We start from the raw sequence: 19,981 nt of genomic DNA on the forward strand, positions 1-19,981 counted from the left end.
CCACTAGGCAAGCCCCATGAACAGAATTAGGGTGCCGAGTGCAATTTGCCTACCTCCCAGGGGCATCAAATTGTGGATTTTTTCGAAATTCTATCAATAGTGATGGCTCTTGGGGCTTCTGGGCACTCAGATGGGCACCCTTTTACACGGTTTGGTACCCACACTACGTGACATGAACGTTATGGACGTTGCTGACGCGAGGGACCGCAAACCACGCAAGGCCACAAGAAAAGCCATCAAAATGAAGGAATTTTCTAAATTTTCACGTTTTTCTGCTCCTGAGAGGTATGCATGAGGTGCTCAACAGTCCATTCCTATTTTTTGTTCTTATCACGTAGTGCGGGTACCGAACCGTGTGAAAGGGTGCCCATCTGAGTGTCCAGGGGCCCAAGAGACATCACTATTGATAGATTTTCGGAAAAAATCCACAATTTGATGCCTCTGGGAGGTAGGCAAATCGCACTCGGCACAGCAATTCTGTTCATGAGGCTTGCCTAGTGGTAGGGGCACCCCGCCATGCTGACAGGGTGGTCTTGGAATGGCTGTAGCGGCCTACAAACTGAAACTCTTGCCAATTTGGGCCGAAATTTAGTCATTTTTTGCCCCTGAAAGTTAGGCAAACCAAAAAGAGGAGTAGGCATATTTTTTTCGTAATAAGCATTCAAAAACGAACAAATCCCAGTTTCGTTTTTGAAAATCGGTCAAAAAATGACTAAGTTACGGTTTTTTTCCTGTTAATAGCACTGTTAAAAACTTTGAGGGCTCTGCGGAGGTCCTAAAAATCATTTTTTCGAAAAAGGAAAAAACACGTATTTCGTATTTTTCGATGTAGAATCTAAATCCGGGCGGCGTTGGACGATCCGAGCAACTTCATTTTTTTTGGACCACCAGCGAGTGCGTACCGGAGGGCCGCCATTGTGGTTTCGAGGCGTCTCTGCTTGTTTGCCGGTTTTTTTCCCTTCTCTGGCTGCTATGGAGGAGCCGGTGATTATCACGCTGTCCTTCGAGGCGCGCGCTGTTGTTTGCCGCTGTGCTCCGCCCTCTGCGCATGCTGGTTACGTGAGTACTTCTCGATTTGTGTGGCGTCTTGCTGCGTCCTGCATGTTTGCACGTTCTGTGTTGCATCTTGTTTTCCCTTTAGTTGTGTGGTGCATGTGGGCACGAATGTGAAGAAGGCAGGCTTCCTCTGTGTTACGAACTTTCACCTCCAAATGATATCGTCGAGGTTCAGGAATGGGACACTATCGCCCTCGTTCAAACTTGGCCGAAGTTTTTGTGCCTTTTTTGTGGGTGCAGAGTATTTGTAAGTTGGTTTGGTCTGGGCTATTCTTGTAGGCTGTTATTCTTTTTATTTAAATTCCGTGTGTCCTTTTAAGGAGGAGATCCCTGTTCCCCCGGTTCCTCACCCACCCTTGGAGCCCGAAGTCCTGTACCATGTACTGCCTCCCGATCACCCGCTTCTGGCCCTAGACCATGCTCCCGGAGAAGATCTCTATGACTTCGTGCCCGTGCCCCTGCCCGAGCTGGAAGTTCCTCTCGAAATTGGCCCTGGGATCCCTGACTTCCTGGGCCCTTTGGATGACCCCTGGTTTGGGTTTGCGCCTGAACCCTGGCTTGATCTTGCACCTGCCGACTGGGTTCAGTTGGTGCCTGTGCCTGGGTTTGGGTTCGAGCCAGGGTTTCTGGGCTTTCTTGATCCGGACGCTGAGTTCTGGGGTCTGCCTGACCTTGGTACTGGGTTCCTGGGCTTTCCTGACCCTGATGCTAGGTTCTGGGGCTTTCCTGACCCTGATGCTGGGTTTCTGGGCTTTCCTGACCCTGAGCCCGAGGGTGCTTTTGGGGACGAGGCTGAAGTGCACCCCTATCTGCTTCCTTCTTTTGAGGAGGAATTTGTTTGGCTGGGGCCTGGGGTTGGCCCGGCCACTGGTGCTCCCCTCGTAACCATGGACCCTTTGCCCCTTGTTGATGTGCCCGTATCTGAGGTGAGTGGGTTGGGTGGGTGGCTTACTTGGCATATATTGTAACGTTAGTGGGTTTGGCGGGTGGTTTACTTGGCATATGTCATGACATTATTTGTATTTTCCTTTTATTCCCGCCTTTGTAGTTGGAGCTCGAACGAGGTCATCGGGATGCTCGGAGGGCTTGTCTTGCTGCTGCGGCCGAGGAGGCGGCTTTAAATCTTGATGTGGAGCTCTTTGACGACGATGATTCTGATGTCGATGATGTCCCCATTCCCCCAAGGGGAATCAAACTCTTTCGTTTTCCGTTGGATTACGAAGAACGTCAAGCTGGCATAATGCAGTTTGAGGACCCTAAGTTCTCTTTGGCCAGTTGCTTTGAATGTGGATTTGAATACCCAGACTCTAGTTCGGATTCTGATGATGACGAGCCTGATGATTGATTTGTAGCGGTGTATTAGTTTCACGCTCGGGTGACTTATGTATTAACTTTGCACTTGTTTCTGTGCCTTGATTCTTGTTTGTTATGTAAAGTGCTGTAATCTTGCTCTTGTTACTGTGCTTGGTTCCTGTTTGTTATGTAAAGTGCTTGAATCACTAAACTTGCATGGGCATGTCCATTAACCTTTGATTGTCTGCCTTCTCCTTTGTCTCTTTTCTTTTTACCATTTTTTTTTAAATCATATATTTCTTTTATACTTCTGCATGTTTGAGTTTGACCTGAGTGTTCGGACTCGTTTATTTTCTGGTGAGTGTCACTCTTCTTTTACTTTTGTGTTTCTTTTGGTTGGTATTATGTTGACTACGAGGGCCTACTTGACGCTCCCTTGCTCAGTTGTTGTTGTTTGTTTTGTTGTTGTTATTCTTTTTTTTTTAATTATTTACTTTGTTTCAGGTTTGGTGCTGTTTTTCTTCTGGTCTTGGCTGAGCCGTTGTCGAAGTAGTTTACTTCTTTTGCTCGGGGACAAGACGCGTTGGACTTGCTGCTGACGTTCTTTACTTCCTGCTGCTGCTTGCCCTACTTGGCTTCGTTTACCTCGGTGAGTTTGCACTCTGATGTAGTGTGCCCTCTTGAGTGGCACTTGGTGCATCTTAACTTTTTGGATTTTCCTCTTTTCCTTGACTGCCCTGCTTGGTTTTCTATTGCTTTATTGTCATGTTTTGTTTTTATTTGCTGCAGTGATGTGGATTTTTGTGAGGGAGTTTCCGCCTGTTGTGCTGGCTGATTTGGAATCGTCGTGTCTTTTTGAGCTGCTTCCCATGCTATGTTGCTGTCGAGGACGGGTTTGGGCTGCTGATCCCGCTGCTCCTTCTGTGGTGAGTTTCCCTTTTCTATAGCTTTTATTTGGAGTTCCATTGCCATTATTTCTGGCATCATTTCTTTCTCTTGTGTTCTCATACATTCCAACACTTGCTTTACATACTCTGGGTCTTTTTCACTAGTTTTTATTGTTTTTGGGCTTGTGCAGTAGATTTCCTCAATGTCTGAATCATTTTCTTCTAAATTTATGACTTCAATTTCTGATTCCGAAGTTGAGTCCCATGCTCCTAGCAAATTTGTGTACCCTGGGTCCTCAAACCAACTTAGTGCTTCTTCCTCTTTTCTGAGTTTTTCTGCATACTCTTTTCTTTCTCTGGCTTCTCTTTCTCGTTGAGCCTGAATTCTCTGTTTTCTGATTTTCTCTCTTTGCTCGAACTGCTCTCTCTTAAATTCTGCGTCTCGCTTTTTCTTTCTAAGTAGTTCTTGGTGCTGTTTTTGTCTTGCTTTTCTTTCCTTCTCCTCCTCTTTTTCAAATAGTTTTGCTAGTCGATGGGTCCTACAGAAAACAAACGATCTCCAAAGTACGAATAAAAAACGAACGATCTCCGAGGTCCGCGAGAAGAACGAACGATGTGTCAGGGCACGGATAAAAAACGTTCGAAGCGACATATTTTGCGATATTTGACTAACAGTTGTTTATAGGAAAGTAAATCCTTCTGGTTTTTTAAGGTCTTGATGTAGATAAAGCTTAAATCATGAGAAATGGTCGTTTTTCGCCGATGTGTGAATGGCCGAGACGACGAACGGCCTCTAAGGTCCGGCCGAGAAAGTACGATGTGCCACCTCTCACCCCCACCCCCTCTGGCTGGCCCGAGGCGTCGTCGTCTCCCTCCTTACCAGCATCAAGCCATGCCTACACAGGGAATGCCGTAGAAGTTAGTTTATCGATGCAGTTGTCTGAGAAGGCAAGTAATTTTGCCATTTTGAATCTTTCATCTACGATTGCTTTTACTTTCGTTTGTTTGCCTTGATGAAACTATTCCCAGACACGAAAACGCAGCCAGTAATTATTGTCTGAGCGTTGGCCGCATAACCTCTGCGGTCTGGCAATCTTTGTTAATATTTAGCCCCTTGTCTCTTCTTTATTTCACAAATGTTTGGATAGAATTTGTTTTTCAACATAAACGTCTTGTTTTCTGTTATTTCTTTTTCGAGTTCTTTTTGGTCAATCTTTTGAACCATGCTAAATAGTGTTTCGCTTTCTTCGTAAACAAACTGTCTTTTGGTGCTTTGGCAAGGCTCCCAAGAGAATTTCTCGTTTGAGCTTGAGACCGATTTTGATGTTCACTTAAAGCCACTGCTAAGGAATCGCAGCCGCCCAAAATTCACAATAAATTAGTGTTTTAGAGACTTTCGTAACTTTGCCAAATGAATCAGTAATTTTATGCCTTGAACAAGAATTGATTTACTATTGATATGTTACAGGAATAAGATTAATTTACAATGAGTAGCCGGAGTATGCGCCTAGTAAAACTAGGCCAAAATGTGGCAGCTCCAGAAGCAAGTAAGTAGCAACTAACCTGTGCTGTTGTCAAAAGTATCGCATGCTCCCTTAGGTTGCTGTGTGTGAAACGGTTTATTTGCAGTAGCTAGTGGCTTTAAAGACTCTTGGCACTAAATCTAAAGCACTCATCATCATCATGCTTTTGTTTGGCTCGAAACTTTCTGTAAAGCCAAAGTCACTGCTGCTTTTAGCTGTAATCAAACTGTTACACGAATATCAATCTTTGCGCCTCAGCAGATCACCCGAGTCCTATAAATAGTGAAAATAATTTCTGGTTTCCAGGTTTTGAACAGCTCCGCTCTGTCCCCAGTAGATTATTGCAATCTATTGCAGCTGAAAAGTTGAAAGATAACATTAATGCTGTTAGGAAGGAATCCAGCAATGTTTCTCTGAAAGTGGCCAAACCCGTCAGTGATGCCCCACCAACCATTCAGCTGTCCAGCACAAGGGGTTTAACAAGTAAGGTCTATTTTTTTTTTTGTTGTAGTTTCTAGGTGCTCATACAATGATCTCATCACTATCAACTTTCACTGCTCCCCACTCATTAGGTTTTTTGCAATGACATTGGTAAGGACTTGTAAACAATATGTTTGTTCTCTGTAAAGAAAATGTGATTCAGTATTTTAGGGAACATGATTCCTTATGCCCTTAAACTTATATAACTCTTTTCTTTCCCATATTATAAGTAATATAGGCAAAATAAATTTGTCAATTTAAATAAGTTAAATCAGACAATTTTATTTCTGTTGTATCATCATATATATTTTGATGAGCAGACTAAAAATAGTTCTGGAGCATGAGAAATACTGTTTTCTACTAGACTGGAACTCATTTTGATCACAGATAGTATCCATATGGCCAACAAGTCCTTACCAATGATAAAGGTGATATAGATATAGTATCAAGGAAATAAAGAGTGTTCCTCCGATAAAAGTTTCAAGAGTGACTCATTTTGTTATACTTTTGAGAGAGCCTTTCCAAGGAATAAAAGGAGCTGTATGAAATCTGTTAAGTTTATGGAGCACATCAATGTGAGCAGAATCAAAGAAACATAACTATATTTCTGTGTGTTAAACAGTATGGCACATAGCTGCAGTTGCAGTGATCCTTTCAAACAAGCCAAATTTGTAGTCAATGTGTATGCAGCCTTGTGCCATACTGTTTAACTTACAGAAATATAGTTATGTTTCTTTGATTGTGCACATCTTGATGTGCTCCATAAACTTAACAGATTTCATACAGCTCTTTTTATTCCTTGGTAAGGCTCTCTCAAAAGTACAAGAAAATTAGTCACTCTCGTAACTTTTATCGGAGGAACACTCTTTATTTCCTTGATACTCATCATCTAAAACCATGAAACAAATTACTCGTTTCAAGTAAGTGAGTGAAAGGGATGAGCACAATGTAGTAGCTCCTTATCACTCAAAACATAAGATGGGTGTGAAATGTCAAGGTGTTGACAAGCTATTCCTAATCCATAGTATATTCTTACAGCTAGTCAACAGCCGACACAATCAACCAAGTCAAGCAATCCTAAACGACTCTGGGGTTCAGGCACGACACACAATGACAAAGGTAATTTGTCATCAACAAAACAAGATCTCCTGAGTCTGTCAAAAGTACAAATAATTTCTGGTTTCCAGGTTCTCAACAGCCCTGCTCTGTCCCCCATGGAATGCAATCCATAGCTGCTGTGAAAAGGATGAAATTTGGACCAAAAGACAATATTGATCTCAGACCTCAGCAACCAGGAGGCCTTCAGCAGAGCAGCTCTCAGCAAGGCAGCTCTCAGCAAGGCAGCCCTCAGCAAGGCAGCCCTCAACCCTCATTTGGACCAAGAGACAATATTGATATCAGCCCTCAGCAACCAGGAGGCCTTCAGCAGGGCAGCCGTCAAGAAGGCAGCTCTCAGCTGTCTAGGACAAATGGCGTTCCAGGTAAGCCCTTCTAATTTTTTTTTGTCGTTATTTTTTGTTATGTTATTTTTAATATTTATCTTATACTTTTTGTGCGTTGCCTGTAATGTTTTCTAAGAACTTGGTGCCTTCTTCTTTCCTAATTATTCTATTTGTCTTTTACTAAAAATGCCACTATTATTTTTTTGTTTTTCAGGTGTTTCTTCCCCAGAATCATTCTCTCCATCCGAACTTATGTTGCTCAACCGTGAATGGCTGAAGGAACATGATGAACTACACAAAAGTGAGTGGTAAATTGAGTGCCATTTGAAATTTTTAATGCATTTTAAAACAGAAACTAAGTTTTATTCTTTGTGGCAGGATCTTCTCTAGCTGTTCCTCCTTCCAATCCTTGTCAAAGTGGTAAGCTACATTATCTTTTCATAAATATTATTTATTTTACCCATGTGCCTCTGTCCTAAAGTTTTCTTTCACTTTCAGTTGAAAAGGTGAAACAGTGGCTCTTTAAAGAAACCGTTACTGAAAATGCTGGTACTGCACTTGACACGATTTGTCATAATACACCTGATGTAAATATCCCTGCTGGTCCATCTGATAGGCCAGGTTGGTTTGCTCTGCCTATAATTTTTATGTTAATATAGGAAGGTTCAGGTTTATGAAAAAGTTAGAATTTGTTTAAAAATTTTATAATGTTTTTTTTTTCTACATTTCAGCTAAGTGCAGTGTGCCACCATCACACAACAAAATTCAGACGACACCTGAAGAAAACACAGGAAAGAAACCTACTGGAACTGCAGTTATGAGAAAAGAACTTTTCCCATCTGAATCTAATGTCTTTATGATTCCTTTAGATACAGGTAAGCTTGTTGCACACTCTTCATAGTTGTTTAGCTAGTTTGTTTCTGAACTGCAAGGGAGTCTTTTCACAATCCCATTCAAGATTCTTTATTATTTTCATTAACTAAGTTCTTCCTCCTATGCAGTATTTTTTTTTCACTTTCAGAACTTTACTTTTATGTTTTCAGAAATAGAACTGCAGCCAGCTTGTGCAGAAGAACCACTATTGTCACTGACTGATTTGGACATCTCTCCATTGGAAAATGATCCCCCTCACATTATTATTGAGACAGTGGACGCATGGGCAGATGGTGAAATACCAGATGTTGTTCATCCAGTGGAAATAGAAGAAGTTGTTTTGCAGAGTCAGGAAGAAAATGTTGATGCTACTGAAGAAAATAGACCCACAAATGACAGGCCTGCTAGAAAACGGACCAATCAAATACAAGAACATACACCTCCTAAAAAGAGAAAAGTTAATCGCAGTCAATGGAAGACAACTCTCAATAAAATAGCTGTAAATTCTGGTAAAGAATATGTGAATGCTAAAGGACAGAAAAGAAATGCACGAAGTCTGAAACCAGGATGTGGATCTACTTGCTCTCATAAGTGTGAAGAATCTTTTCCCGTTGAAAAGAGGCAGGCATTATTCAACAAATACTGGAACTTGCAGGATAAGATGTTACAGTGGTTCTATATTGCAAAAATTGTCAACAAGGTCCCCATTAAAAGAAGAAGAGCATTTATTGATGATGTTGATCAAGATCCGTTCAGGAAACAAAATTTTGAATACACTCTTGTTGACCCGGTGACTAATGAAACCAAAATAGTATGCAGGAAAATGTTTCTGAGTACTTTTGACATCAGTGCTACGGTTGTCAGATCAGCACTCACCAAAAATAGCCCCGATAAGAGGGGTTCACATCAAAACTCTCGAAGAAGGATGCCTCAAGCTCTCATTCAAGGCGTTATTGACCACATTAAAAAGTTCCCTGTTATGAAGAGTCACTATTGTCGAGCGGATTCAAGAAAGCGATACCTTGACACTCATCTGTCCTGTGCTAAAATGCACAGGATGTATCTCAGTGAAAGAGGAAAAGATGAACCTTTCACTGCCAATATAAGACAATACAGAGACATATTTAATTCTTCCTTCAACTTGGGTTTTTATAAACCCAAAAAGGACAGATGTGGTGATTGTGCTCAATGGGAGAATCTACCTGAAGACCAACAGACTGGTGAAAAGCTTGTTGCACATAACACACACATTCAAGACAAGGAATTAGTACGACAAATGAGAAGAGATGACAAGACTTCAAGCAGAGAAACTGAAAAGAATATGGTAGTAGCCACTTTTGACATGCAAAGTGTCTTTTTCTGTCCCAAAACAGAAGTGTCGGGTGCTTTCTATAAGAGTAAACTCTCCTGTTATAACTTTACAGTATATGATTGTACTGATAAGGATACAGTGTGCTATGTGTGGGACCAATCAGTAGGGGCAAAAGGAGCAGATGAAATTGCTAGCTTCTTGCTGAATTGGATTGAAGGACAAGTTGGGAAAGGCAAAACAGTCTTCCATTTTTACAGTGACTCCTGTGGGCCTCAGAATAAGAATCAGTTTCTCTATTCGATGTATTATCTTGCTGTCATGAAGTTCAATATAACTATTTGTCATCGCTACTTAGTTAAAGGCCACACTCAAATGGAATGTGATTCAGTGCACGCCAGGATTGAAAAAAAGACCAAAAAGGAAGAAATTTATACTCCAGGCCAATGGCACGGCCTGATCAAGACAGCCAAAGTAAAACAGCCATTCTACAAAGTTTTTGAAGTAAAGAGGCAGCATATCTTTACATTTAGACCTTTGGCTGAACAGTTTAACTGGGCTAGTCAGAATGTCTCTAAATTGAGAGAAATCGAAATGAGAAGTTCAGCCCCAGGCAAGGCCTATGTAAAGAAGAATCTCCGGATGGACCCAAGAGAGGCAAATATATTGGTGCCGAGGCCTGGGCGAAAAGTGAACTGGTCTACATACAAGCCAAAAGTTGCCTACACTGGGAGGCTTAAGCTAAAGCCCAAAGTGAAGGCGTCAATGGGATGGTTTGTAAAACATGAGAAGATTCCTGCAGCCCATCTACCTTTCTATGAGTCACTTCTTGCCCCAGAGCCTCAGGATGTTGACGGGCCAGACAGCAGTGGAGATGAAGAAGAAGAAGAACCCCAGGTGACGAACACTGAAGATATATTTGAAAATGATGAAGAGGATATGGATGATCCCGTGGAAAATGAAGAAGAAGAAAGTGATGAAGATGATGATGCCCAAGATGATGGTGACACAACAGACAGTGAAGCTTACGATTAATTAGTCAAATCTAGTCGTGACAAAGTCAATTGCTGTTGTGATAATTTTGTGCTATGTTTAAGGCAACTTTAATACTTTTATTTTTTACATTGGTTTTTATAGTTGAACTAGTCCTTTCAAGACTAATATCATATTTTATTTTTTGTTCTTTGATCTCTTGACTTCTTTGTTACTTTCAATGCTTTGATAAGTGTGCATTTTGTGTCAAACTAGAACTATCTCACCTTATTGTGGTGTTTGAAGCTCTTATTTTCTTAGTCTTTGTGTACTCTTTTGTAATAATACACAAAGACCAGTATGTCTTCATTGTATACTGTCCAAGAAAATGTTATTTTTGTTGTTAGTCTTTTTTAGATTATAATCTTATGTGTAATACTTTTGACCTCTTGATTTCTTTGTCAGTTTCCAAAGCCATTTCTGGTATATGTGTCATGACAAACTAGAAAGTTTTGAACTTTATTGTGCCTTTTGACGGTATTTATAGCTTTGTGTACTCTTTGTGATGTGATTGTAGACCAAGACAAACATGTCTGCATTCGTGTACTGTAAGTGAACGTTAAGTTGTTCTAGTCCTCGACTGCAATCTTATTTCTCTTTTATGTTTGATCTCTTGATTTTTCCTTCAGTTCCTACTAGCTCGTGTACTGTAATGAGACATTCTGATCAGCTATTTCTGGTATGTGTGCCATTCATGTAAAACTAGAAATTTTCTTACCTTATTGTAGCTTTTGAAGGTGTTATAGTTTTTGTGTACTCTTTGTGATGTGATAGTAGACCAAGTCAAACATGTCTGCATTCGTGTACTGTAAATAAATGTTAAGTTGTTTGTAGCTCCAGTCTTTTCTTGACTAATCTTATTTCTAGTTTTTGTTTGATCTCTTAATTTATCAGTTCCTAATTGCATTAAAAAGCCAATTCTGTGTTCATATTGTTTGATCCCTTGTTGCCTTTGAAGGTATTACTTGGATATAATAAAAAAATTAATTTTGAAAAAAGTTTTACTTACTTTTAACCCCATTATAATTTACATTCTCTTCAGAAGAATTTTTAAGGAAAACAAGAAAATATGTTTATTAAAAAGGGAAGTTCATTACATTGATGATTGCTAAAGGTTTGAGAAAAGGCAGAGAGCAAGCGCCCTTATCTCATTAACAATTTGTCCCTAGCCAGTTTGAATGGGGCATAAATAGAAAGAATAACTCAATAAAATGCTTATCTTTATTGTCAGCTTAAGTTGGAAAAAGAAAGGACAACTAACTGGACTCTCTGGAATGTTATTGGTTAGTACTTAAATATCTTTATTAAGAATCTGTTTTGAAATCGTTCTCCACCATGGCTCACTTCCTCGTTGGTTGATCATAGCACAAATACTGGCATCACTTCGGAACTCTTTATGAGTGGTTCCGTAAACTATCAATCAGTCTGCAGAGGGATGGGCTATAAAAGTGAAACTGCCTGCAAGAAAGGAAACTAAAATTACAGAAGCTGTCAGACAAAAAGTAGTCTGAGTGACATGCATGCACACCATCTCGGAAACAGTTACACATGTATAATAAGAACTAGCCACAACAATGTAACAAAATAAAACTCTTGATAGTTCTGTTTGAGAACATTTTTTAAAAATTTGTGCTATAATGTAAAACCTGACTCTAAGCAGAGTGGAAAACCAAAAATTCAGGAGCAATGTTGATTGATGCAAAAGCATAAGTATTGTTTAAGCTAACATACAATACACAATGAATGTTAAGGATGTGACTGCTAACAGATTTCAGGGCAATAAGTAATCCATAATTAAAATGATCAAAGTCCAAGCAGTTTCTTAGTAATGTTTGGATCATTTGCAACATGACATAACAACAAAAACATTAACCTAACATATTTTTAGACCGCCTGGTTTCTCATACCATTAACGGCAGCGGCAAATTTTGAAATGCACAAGTCTCCTGAATCACATGGCTTTCTCAAAAACAATTAAGTACCTGTTTTCTGATTTGTTTGATACCGTACTGAGGATGTAATGAAACCACTGCATGTTGACTTCATGATTCAATACATACGATTATATTTTTGTGTCAGTACCAAAGGGTCTGATGTGCGAATCTAGCGCATTAAGGTATGGGTATTCCAAAATACATCATAAAAATCTATTTCATGAAGCATGGGAATTATGTACATGCCACAAACTTTCATCATGCTCTATCTCGAAAAGACCAATTTGTCGCTTCGAACGTTTTTTATCCGTGCCCTGACACATCGTTCGTTCTTCTCGCGGACCTCGGAGATCGTTCGTTTTTTATTCGTACTTTGGAGATCGTTTGTTTTCTGTAGGACCCATCGTAGTGGTGATGTTTTGGTTTCTTTAGTTTGCTTATTATTTTGTTTCAGTGGCGTAGTCCTATCCGTGTCCATTTTTAGAGTGTCCTTTGGCTGAAGTGGCGATTCCCTGGCCCATTCTTTGTGGTGGCTGGTTTTGGGTATTTGGTAAGTTTTTTTTACCTTTCCATCCTTCAATTCGTGGGTGGGGTCCTTTTCGTTGGTTCCTTTCCGAGCAATCCAAGTTCGGGGGGCCATTTTTGCAGATGTTTTCCGATTTCCGATTTAGTAGATGAGTTGGGTTTAGATTCAAGTTTGACTTTGATATAAGATGGCGGGCAAGGACAAGATGGCGGCCGGTTGCTTCCGGTTCGTCATAGCAGGCGGTGCTTCCATGGCCGGTTCGACTCATGCTTGGTTCTCCTGTTGCAGGTTATGTGGACTCGACTGTTTCCGAGGCGTCAGAGTGCCGATTGCGAGCAGGCGGTGCCTCGCAGCTGTTTGTTGACAAGGTTGGAGTGCGTCCGTGAAGAATTGAACTCGGGTGGCTGCTCGGGACGTTTGAACTTGAAGACACCGATTTTCGAGTTCCGGAAGATGCCCAGCTGTGACCGACGTCGTGGGTCAAGTGGTTCAAGAAGATCCGCCGCGTTCTGTTGGTGGACGTTCCAACCTTTGCCGTTTCACGGCTTTCCGGGCGGGACTCTCGGCATCATTGTGGTGTCGGGGTCTCGGGGGCTGTTCTCAGGCTTGGGATCCGGGAGACAGTCTTTTCCATCTGGCCAGTGGAACCAGGTACCGGCGGGCCCCTTTGTGTACGGGGGCCCGGGGTCGTTGCCAGGGAAAGGCCTCGGCTTTATGTCGGGGATAGCCCCCTGGTGCGGCCCCGCCGGCGTAGTTGGGCTGGAAGTTGCCTCTTCCGTTCCCGGCCTGGTTCCGTGACCGGGTCGGGATGTAAGTGGAGTTTTCGTCGGGAGCGGCTCAGTCACGACCAGCAGCGCCGTCAGGTTGAGAGCTCACCATCGGGTTCTGTGACAGCAAGCTTCACAACAACTGCACCACAAGCGGGTGGCTGGCGGTGATTGCCACAGACCATACCGGAGACCTGGACAAGGCCAGGCTGCCCTTTCCTTCACCTTTGGTCAGTCGTGCTGGCCCGTTGACATGTCGTCTTTGGTTATTGGATGACTCAGACGTATGTGAGCCATGCAGCTTGGGTTTCTTCCTCGGATTTTGGATATGCTGCCAGTCTGTCGGTGTGGACTATCATCATGGTATATGGGTGAGCTTCCTTCTGAATTCTTGCGTTACAGTCGTTTAAGACATTCAGTACAGTGTAGGGTCCTTCCCATGGTGATGTTAACTTTGGGGAGACTCCTTTGATCCCTCTTGGTCTGTAGAGATAGACCCTGTCTCCTGTCTTGAATGGGGTCAGCATTGCAGTGTTGTCATATCGTTGTTTCATTTTTGTTGCAGCCGACTCCTGCATCTCCCTGACCAGTTCGTGGATTTGGTCCAGACGCTCTCTGATTTGCTGTGGCATGGTTCCAACGTCCTTTGTCCATGGTGGGCTTCCTTGATTCAGTGTGAGTGGAGTCCTCATTGTTGTGCCAAACATCATTTCATACGGAGAGAACTTGTGGACTGGATTTGGCAAGTTCCTGTACGCCTGAGCTATGTGAGGTAAATATTTCACCCACTCTTTTTGGACTTTATTTACAAGCATTGCCAACTGCTGCTTGAGGGTTCTGATCCACCTTTCCACTTTTCCGTTGGCTGAAGGGTGAAAGGCTGTTGTTCGATACTTCTTTATCTGGTACAAGTCCATTATTTCCTGGAATAGTTGCGACTCAAAGGGTGTCCCTTGATCCGAAAGGATAGAGACTGGTGCTCCGTAAACTGAGAAAACATGGGTTATTAATGCAGTTGCAATTTCTTTAGCATCATTTTTGGCCCGTCCCGTTCATTTTTTGTAAAAAAATGACGGAGGGACGGGCATATAGTATGATCCCTGCTGTGCGTCCGTCCGTCCGTCCGTCCGTCCGTTCGTCCGAGGACTTCCCGTGGTCCGATCTTGACCAAATTTGGTATGCAGCCTCCTTGGGTGACCCTAAGAACCGCCCGGGTGATTCCGCGCGTAGAGGGCGTTTTCGTGTCCACACCCTCCCCAGAGCGAACTTATTCGAGTGCAGTCCATTTATACACTTAAGAATCTTGTTTGGCACTAGAATAGCTTGTTCCCTTTGGATACGGACTTTCAAAGCTAACATGTGACGCGGGAGAGGGGCCAAAAGGGGCGATTTTGTAAGTTCCGTCATGTCCATTCGCACCTTACACCAACTTTGCGGCTCTATAACCCTGCGTTCCATTCAAATCCTCGAATTCCACACACACCCATCAAATCTTTAACTAATAGTGACTATCTTGCTTGAATTTGAAGATCGTATATTGATTGGAACTGTACTTTCAGAACGCGTACTAAATGTCCACCGTACTCCGACTTTTACCTTAGCGGTTTCAAAGTAAGCACCAAAAAAACTACTAGGAGTGCTTCCTGCTCAAAACCACCACCGTATTCAGAATCAGCACGGTCTGTTTACCATATGAACGAATTTCGGTGGTGAAAAAGTGAGGGGGCTGAGTGTGCGAGTGGAAGTTGTGTGTGAAATCGGTGGGTTGTAACAATTGGTGTAATTTCCGTATGCCCCTCTCGCTCATCGTCTATTGGGTTTTGAAAGACATCCTACACGTGAAAAGATGTGTCTTGACGTCGAACTAGTGTGCCAAACTTATGGCATATTTCTGTGGCGATATGCAGTTGCAGTGAGCCAGAAACACCTGTTTGTAATTTCCGTGAAGCGTAATTTCCGTCATATTTTCAGTTAATTTCTTCATATTTTATAGGGGGAGGAAACGAAAGTCAACTTTTAGCTCGCCCACGCTCAGAGTGTCTTCCTGGGGTTCAATTGATGCCATCTAGGCCAAATTCCGGCCGAACAAGCAGGATTGATTACTTGACTTTCTTAGGTGGCTAAAACGGCCCCTACGCACGGAATCACCCGCCCGGTGGCAGCAAATCCGATCCGAGCCCCGGGGGCGCTGCTGCAGGTGCATCATGGTCTACATGGGGTCGAGGAGGATCTCGGCAACGGATGCAGCTAGGAGGGCATGTAGGGGTATTTTTGGAACCGGGGCGACGAGAAAAAAACAATGGTGCCAGTTTTGAGCGAATCGGAGAAGTTCGGACCCGGTTCAAATCCCAGCGGGGTATTTTTTGGCCCGCCCTTCTATTCAAAAATAGGGGGAGGGCCTATGCATTTGCCTTTGTGTCTGTGTGTTGTTGTTGTTGTTGTTGTTGTTGTTGGCGTCTGTGTACAAGGAAGGAGTTGAGCTAGAGTAACCAGATTTGGAGGGTACTTCAGGAGTACCTTCCAAACAAATAATCCGGTGGTGCAAATCCCGTCCGGGTCGCACAAGGGCTGCTGCAGGTGCATCATGGTTTACATGAGCGGGAGGGGGATTTCCGCCATTATTGGTGCTAGCAGCGCACATAGGGGTATTTTTGGAATCGGGGCGACGAGACAAGATGAATGGACCTGGTCCCGACCCCATCGGCCGCTTTTACAAGGTGGCCAGATCAGGATCTTCAAAAAAGGGGGTCGACCGACTAAAAAAATTTATTGCAGATTTCGATTGGTCTCAGCAAGACCTTTTCAACGAGGGGTCGGAAAGGGGGTCCAGGAGCCCGACTTCGTCTATTAGTCACATCGGGATCTTAAAAAAAGGGGGGTCGACCGACTGAAAATTTTTACTTAATTTTTCGATAGGTCTTGGCAAGACCTCTTCAACGAGGGGTCGGAAGGGGGTCCAGGAGCCCGCCTTCATGAGTTAGGGGAAAAAAGTGCGACGGACTCGTTTTGCGCTCCTGCTGTGCCTCTATTGCAAGGAGTTGCAGTAGCATGGCAAATATGGGTATTTTCGGAATGAGGGCGAAGAGACAAATGAAATGGGCATATTCGAAGGACAGTTGGAGTAAAAAGTGTAAGGACTATTGCATATTGTGAATAGAAGGGCGGGCCTAAGTCACGATGGTACATCGATAACTTTGCTTTACCCGCTCACGGTGTGTGTGATGCGAGCGGGCCGAAGGCCCGGGCCTTCGACTGGCCAAGTTGGGTCTGATGCGAGGGCCGAAGGCCCGAGAAAAGGCCGCCGGCAGGCCAAGCTGGGCCGGCCCCCTGTCGAACCGAGTTGCCGGGCGCAGCGAAGCGGAGCTGGAAAACTCGGTTCGACGGAAGGGTGGGCCCTAGCTTGTTGAACATTCTTTTTATTCGAGTTTTTGCATTGTTTCTGATGTTTTTAAGGGTGCTGATGACGAAAATGACATTAATTTTAACCCCAGATTCAGGTTTTAATTCCGTCGGGGTCAAACATAGGTGAAATTCGTACGTTTCTTAATGTACGGGACGGGCCAAAGTTGCCGATGTATATCGCTACTTTTCCTGTTATTAACAAGTGGGACTACAACTGGCCAGCCTGAAAATGCCTCTATTGCCACTAATATGTACTCGTATCCTTCTTTTGTTTTAGGTACTTTGTCACAAATATCTACATGCCACCTGCCATGGAGTGTTCCTTCCTTGAATATTTTGAGTGCTGCATTTTTGATGGGGTGTCTCGGTTTTTTGAACCTTTGACAAGTGTCGCAGTTGGATATGTGTGCTGCTACATCATCGGCCATTCTGGGCCACCAGAAAAACCTACGTAAGTAATTGAGTGTCATTGTTTCACCAAAGTGATTTCCTTCTCCCAAGTTTTGATGGTATTCCCTGACTGTGAATTTTACACTGGCTCTGGGTAATATTAATTGGAGTGTTTCTTTTGCAGGGTCTCCTGTTGGGTCCTCGAATCTCCTGTAGAGTACTCCCTTTTGAAGTGTTAAGGAATTGTATTGGTGCCAAAGTGTTCAGGTATTGCGCCCAAACTTGATGACATCTTGAAGGCTTCTGGCCTTTCTCTACTGCTGCGATGATTGGGGCTAAGTTTTTGTCTGCTCTCTGCAGTGATGCCATCTCTAGTGGTGTTTCCCCTTCAGGTGAGATTGCAGTGTGTAGAATTTCTGTGACCCTTTTGTTCTCCTCAACTGTTTGGCAAATGCGACAACTTTCTTCACAAGTTTTCACCTTAGTTGGGTCTGGCTGGGTGTGGTGGTGACAGATATTGATGGTCATGTTTGTGTCTTTGAATACTTTGTAGAGTAGTGGAATTATTTCTAAATTGTTTTCTGGACTTTTGTAATAGTCAAACTCTGGTAGATTCCACTCGGTGATGTTTCTGTTGATGAGCCAGGCTTTCAGGATGTTTAATGCTATTTCTACATCATTAACGTGTGGTCTGTGCTCCATCTTTTCCTTGACGATGAGACTAATGATTGTTTTGTTGTTTCTGTTGTAGGTGCACAGCCCGGGGAATGTTTTGTCTGTGTTCGAGTGGAAGTCTCGTTTGACTCGGTACCACTCTTCGATTTGTCTGGCCAGTGGAGAGGAGAACTTCCCTTCCAAGCTGATTGGGTGCACGACTGGTGCTGTGTTGGGGGCCTGAAGAACTGATGTGAGAATTTCCTGGATTGTCAACCCTTCCACAAGAGTGGAGCTGATGACCTCCCTGAAGTTGGCCAACCCACATTGCCAGAGAAGGTTCAAAATACAACAAATCGACGCAGAATGATTTGTTCCAAAATGTTCTACAATTGTTCCAATTTGTTCCTCAACGAGGGCGGCTCCAGGCTCGTTATCGTTTTTCGATAACAAGCTGGCCAGCTTCAAACCAGTAAAAATGCACAAATCGACCCGGAAAAAGTGCAGTTCTTCTTAAAAACGTTTGTTCCAAAATGTTCCACCATCGTTTCACGGCCACCGATAACTCAAATGCGTTTTTCGAAAAACAGTTGTTTTGTTGGGTTGGCGAACTTCGAAAATACAAATCTGCGCCAAAAGAGTTGGAAACAACGCGGTTCGTTTCAGAATCGTTTGTTCCAAAATGTTCCACCTTCGTTTCACGGCCACCGATAACACAATTGCGTTTTTCGCAAAACAGTTGTTTTGTTGGGTTGGCGAACTTCCAAAACACAAACCTGCGTAAACAGGAGTGAAAATGATGCTGATCGCCTCAGAATCGTTTGTCCCGAAATGTTCCACCATCGTTTCAAGGCCACCGATAACACAGTTGCGTTTTTCGAAAAACAGTTGTTTTGTTGGGTTGGCGAACTTCCAAAACACAAACCCGCGTAAAAAGGGGTGAAAATAATGCATATGGCCTCAGAATCGTTTGTTCCGAAATGTTCCACCATCGTTTCACGGCCACCGATAAATGAAATGCGTTTTTCGAAAAACGGTTGTTTTGTTGGGTTGGCGAACTTCGAAAATACAAATCTGCGCAAAAAGAGTTGGAAACAACGCGGTTCGCCTCAGAATCGTTTGTTCCAAAATGTTCCGCCATCGTTTCACGGCCACCGATAACACAATTGCCTTTTTGGAAAGACAGTTGTCTGTTGGGTTGGCGAACTTCCAAATAACAAACCTGCGTAAACAGGGGTGAAAATAATGCTAATCGCCTCAGAATCGTTTGTTCCGAATTGTTCCACCGTCGTTCCACGGCCACCGATAAATAAAATGTGTTTTTCGAAAAACGGTTTTTTTGTTGGGTTGGCAAACTTCAAATATACAAATCTGCGCAAAAAAAGTTGGAAACAACGCGGTTCGCCTCAGAATCGTTTGTTCCAAAATGTTCCGCCATCGTTTCACGGCCACCGATAACACAATTGCCTTTTTGGAAAGACAGTTGTCTGTTGGGTTGGCGAACTTCCAGATAACAAACCTGCGTAAACAGGGGTGAAAATAATGCTAATCGCCTCAGAATCGTTTGTTCCGAATTGTTCCACCGTCGTTCCACGGCCACCGATAAATAAAATGTGTTTTTCGAAAAACGGTTTTTTTGTTGGGTTGGCAAACTTCAAATATACAAATCTGCGCAAAAAAAGTTGGAAACAACGCGGTTCGCCTCAGAATCGTTTGTTCCAAAATGTTCCACCATCGTTTCAAGGCCACCGATAACACAATTGCGTTTTTGGAAAAACAGTTGTTTCGTTGGGTTGGCTAACTTCCAAAATACAAACCCGCGTAAAATGGGGTGAAAATAATGCTTATGGCCTCAGGATGGTTTGTTCCAAAATGTTCCAACATCGTGTCAAGGCCACCGATAAATGTAATGTGTTTTTCGAAAAACGGTTGTTTTTTTGGGTTGGCGAACTTCGTAAATACAAATCTGCGCCAAAAGAGTTGGAAACAACGCGGTTCGCCTCAGAATCGTTTGTTCCAAAATGTTCCGCCATCGTTTCACTGCCACCGATAACACAATTGCCTTTTTGGAAAGACAGTTGTCTGTTGGGTTGGCGAACTTCCAAATAACAAACCTGCGTAAACAGGGGTAAAAAAAATGCTAATCGCCTCAGAATCGTTTGTTCCGAATTGTTCCACCGTCGTTCCACGGCCACCGATAAATGAAATGTGTTTTTCGAAAAACGGTTTTTTTGTTGGGTTGGCAAACTTCAAATATACAAATCTGCGCAAAAAAAGTTGGAAACAACGCGGTTCGCCTCAGAATCGTTTGTTCCAAAATGTTCCACCATCGTTTCAAGGCCACCGATAACACAATTGCGTTTTTGGAAAAACAGTTGTTTCGTTGGGTTGGCTAACTTCCAAAATACAAACC

General features: G+C 43.0%; 1 protein-coding gene across 2 annotated transcripts; it reads left to right on the forward strand.

Annotated features, from left to right (window-relative positions):
* The first annotated feature begins 12,986 nt into the window (after positions 1-12,986).
* Positions 12,987-17,797, forward strand: LOC117650663. 2 transcript variants are annotated; one of them, XM_034394224.1, is made up of 5 exons: positions 12,987-13,493; positions 13,688-13,894; positions 16,802-16,975; positions 17,099-17,306; positions 17,666-17,797. In XM_034394224.1, exons 1-4 carry the CDS (start codon positions 13,396-13,398, stop codon positions 17,151-17,153), a joined length of 534 nt encoding a protein of 177 aa, XP_034250115.1. In that variant the 5' UTR covers positions 12,987-13,395; the 3' UTR covers positions 17,154-17,306; positions 17,666-17,797. The 2 variants fall into 2 exon arrangements, with proteins under 2 accessions (XP_034250115.1, XP_034250116.1); XM_034394225.1 differs by lacking the exon at positions 17,666-17,797 and having other exon boundaries at positions 12,988-13,493; positions 16,802-16,979; positions 17,099-17,213.
* The last annotated feature ends 2,184 nt before the right edge of the window (positions 17,798-19,981 follow it).

Source organism: Thrips palmi, unplaced genomic scaffold (genome assembly GCF_012932325.1).
Source record: "Thrips palmi isolate BJ-2018 unplaced genomic scaffold, TpBJ-2018v1 HiC_scaffold_5, whole genome shotgun sequence".
Classification (NCBI taxonomy): Eukaryota; Metazoa; Arthropoda; class Insecta; order Thysanoptera; family Thripidae; genus Thrips; species Thrips palmi.

What these genes read in the sequence shown, in the direction of transcription:
- LOC117650663 (XM_034394224.1), top strand. Translation starts at nt 13,396, where the DNA reads ATGACTCAGACGTATGTGAGCCATGCAGCTTGGGTTTCTTCCTCGGAT. An exon ending in GTACGCCTGAGCTATGTGAG is followed by an intron (nt 13,895 to 16,801) that starts GTAAATATTTCA and finishes CTTTTGTTTTAG; the next exon opens with GTACTTTGTCACAAATATCT. An exon ending in GGGCCACCAGAAAAACCTAC is followed by an intron (nt 16,976 to 17,098) that starts GTAAGTAATTGA and finishes TTTCTTTTGCAG; the next exon opens with GGTCTCCTGTTGGGTCCTCG.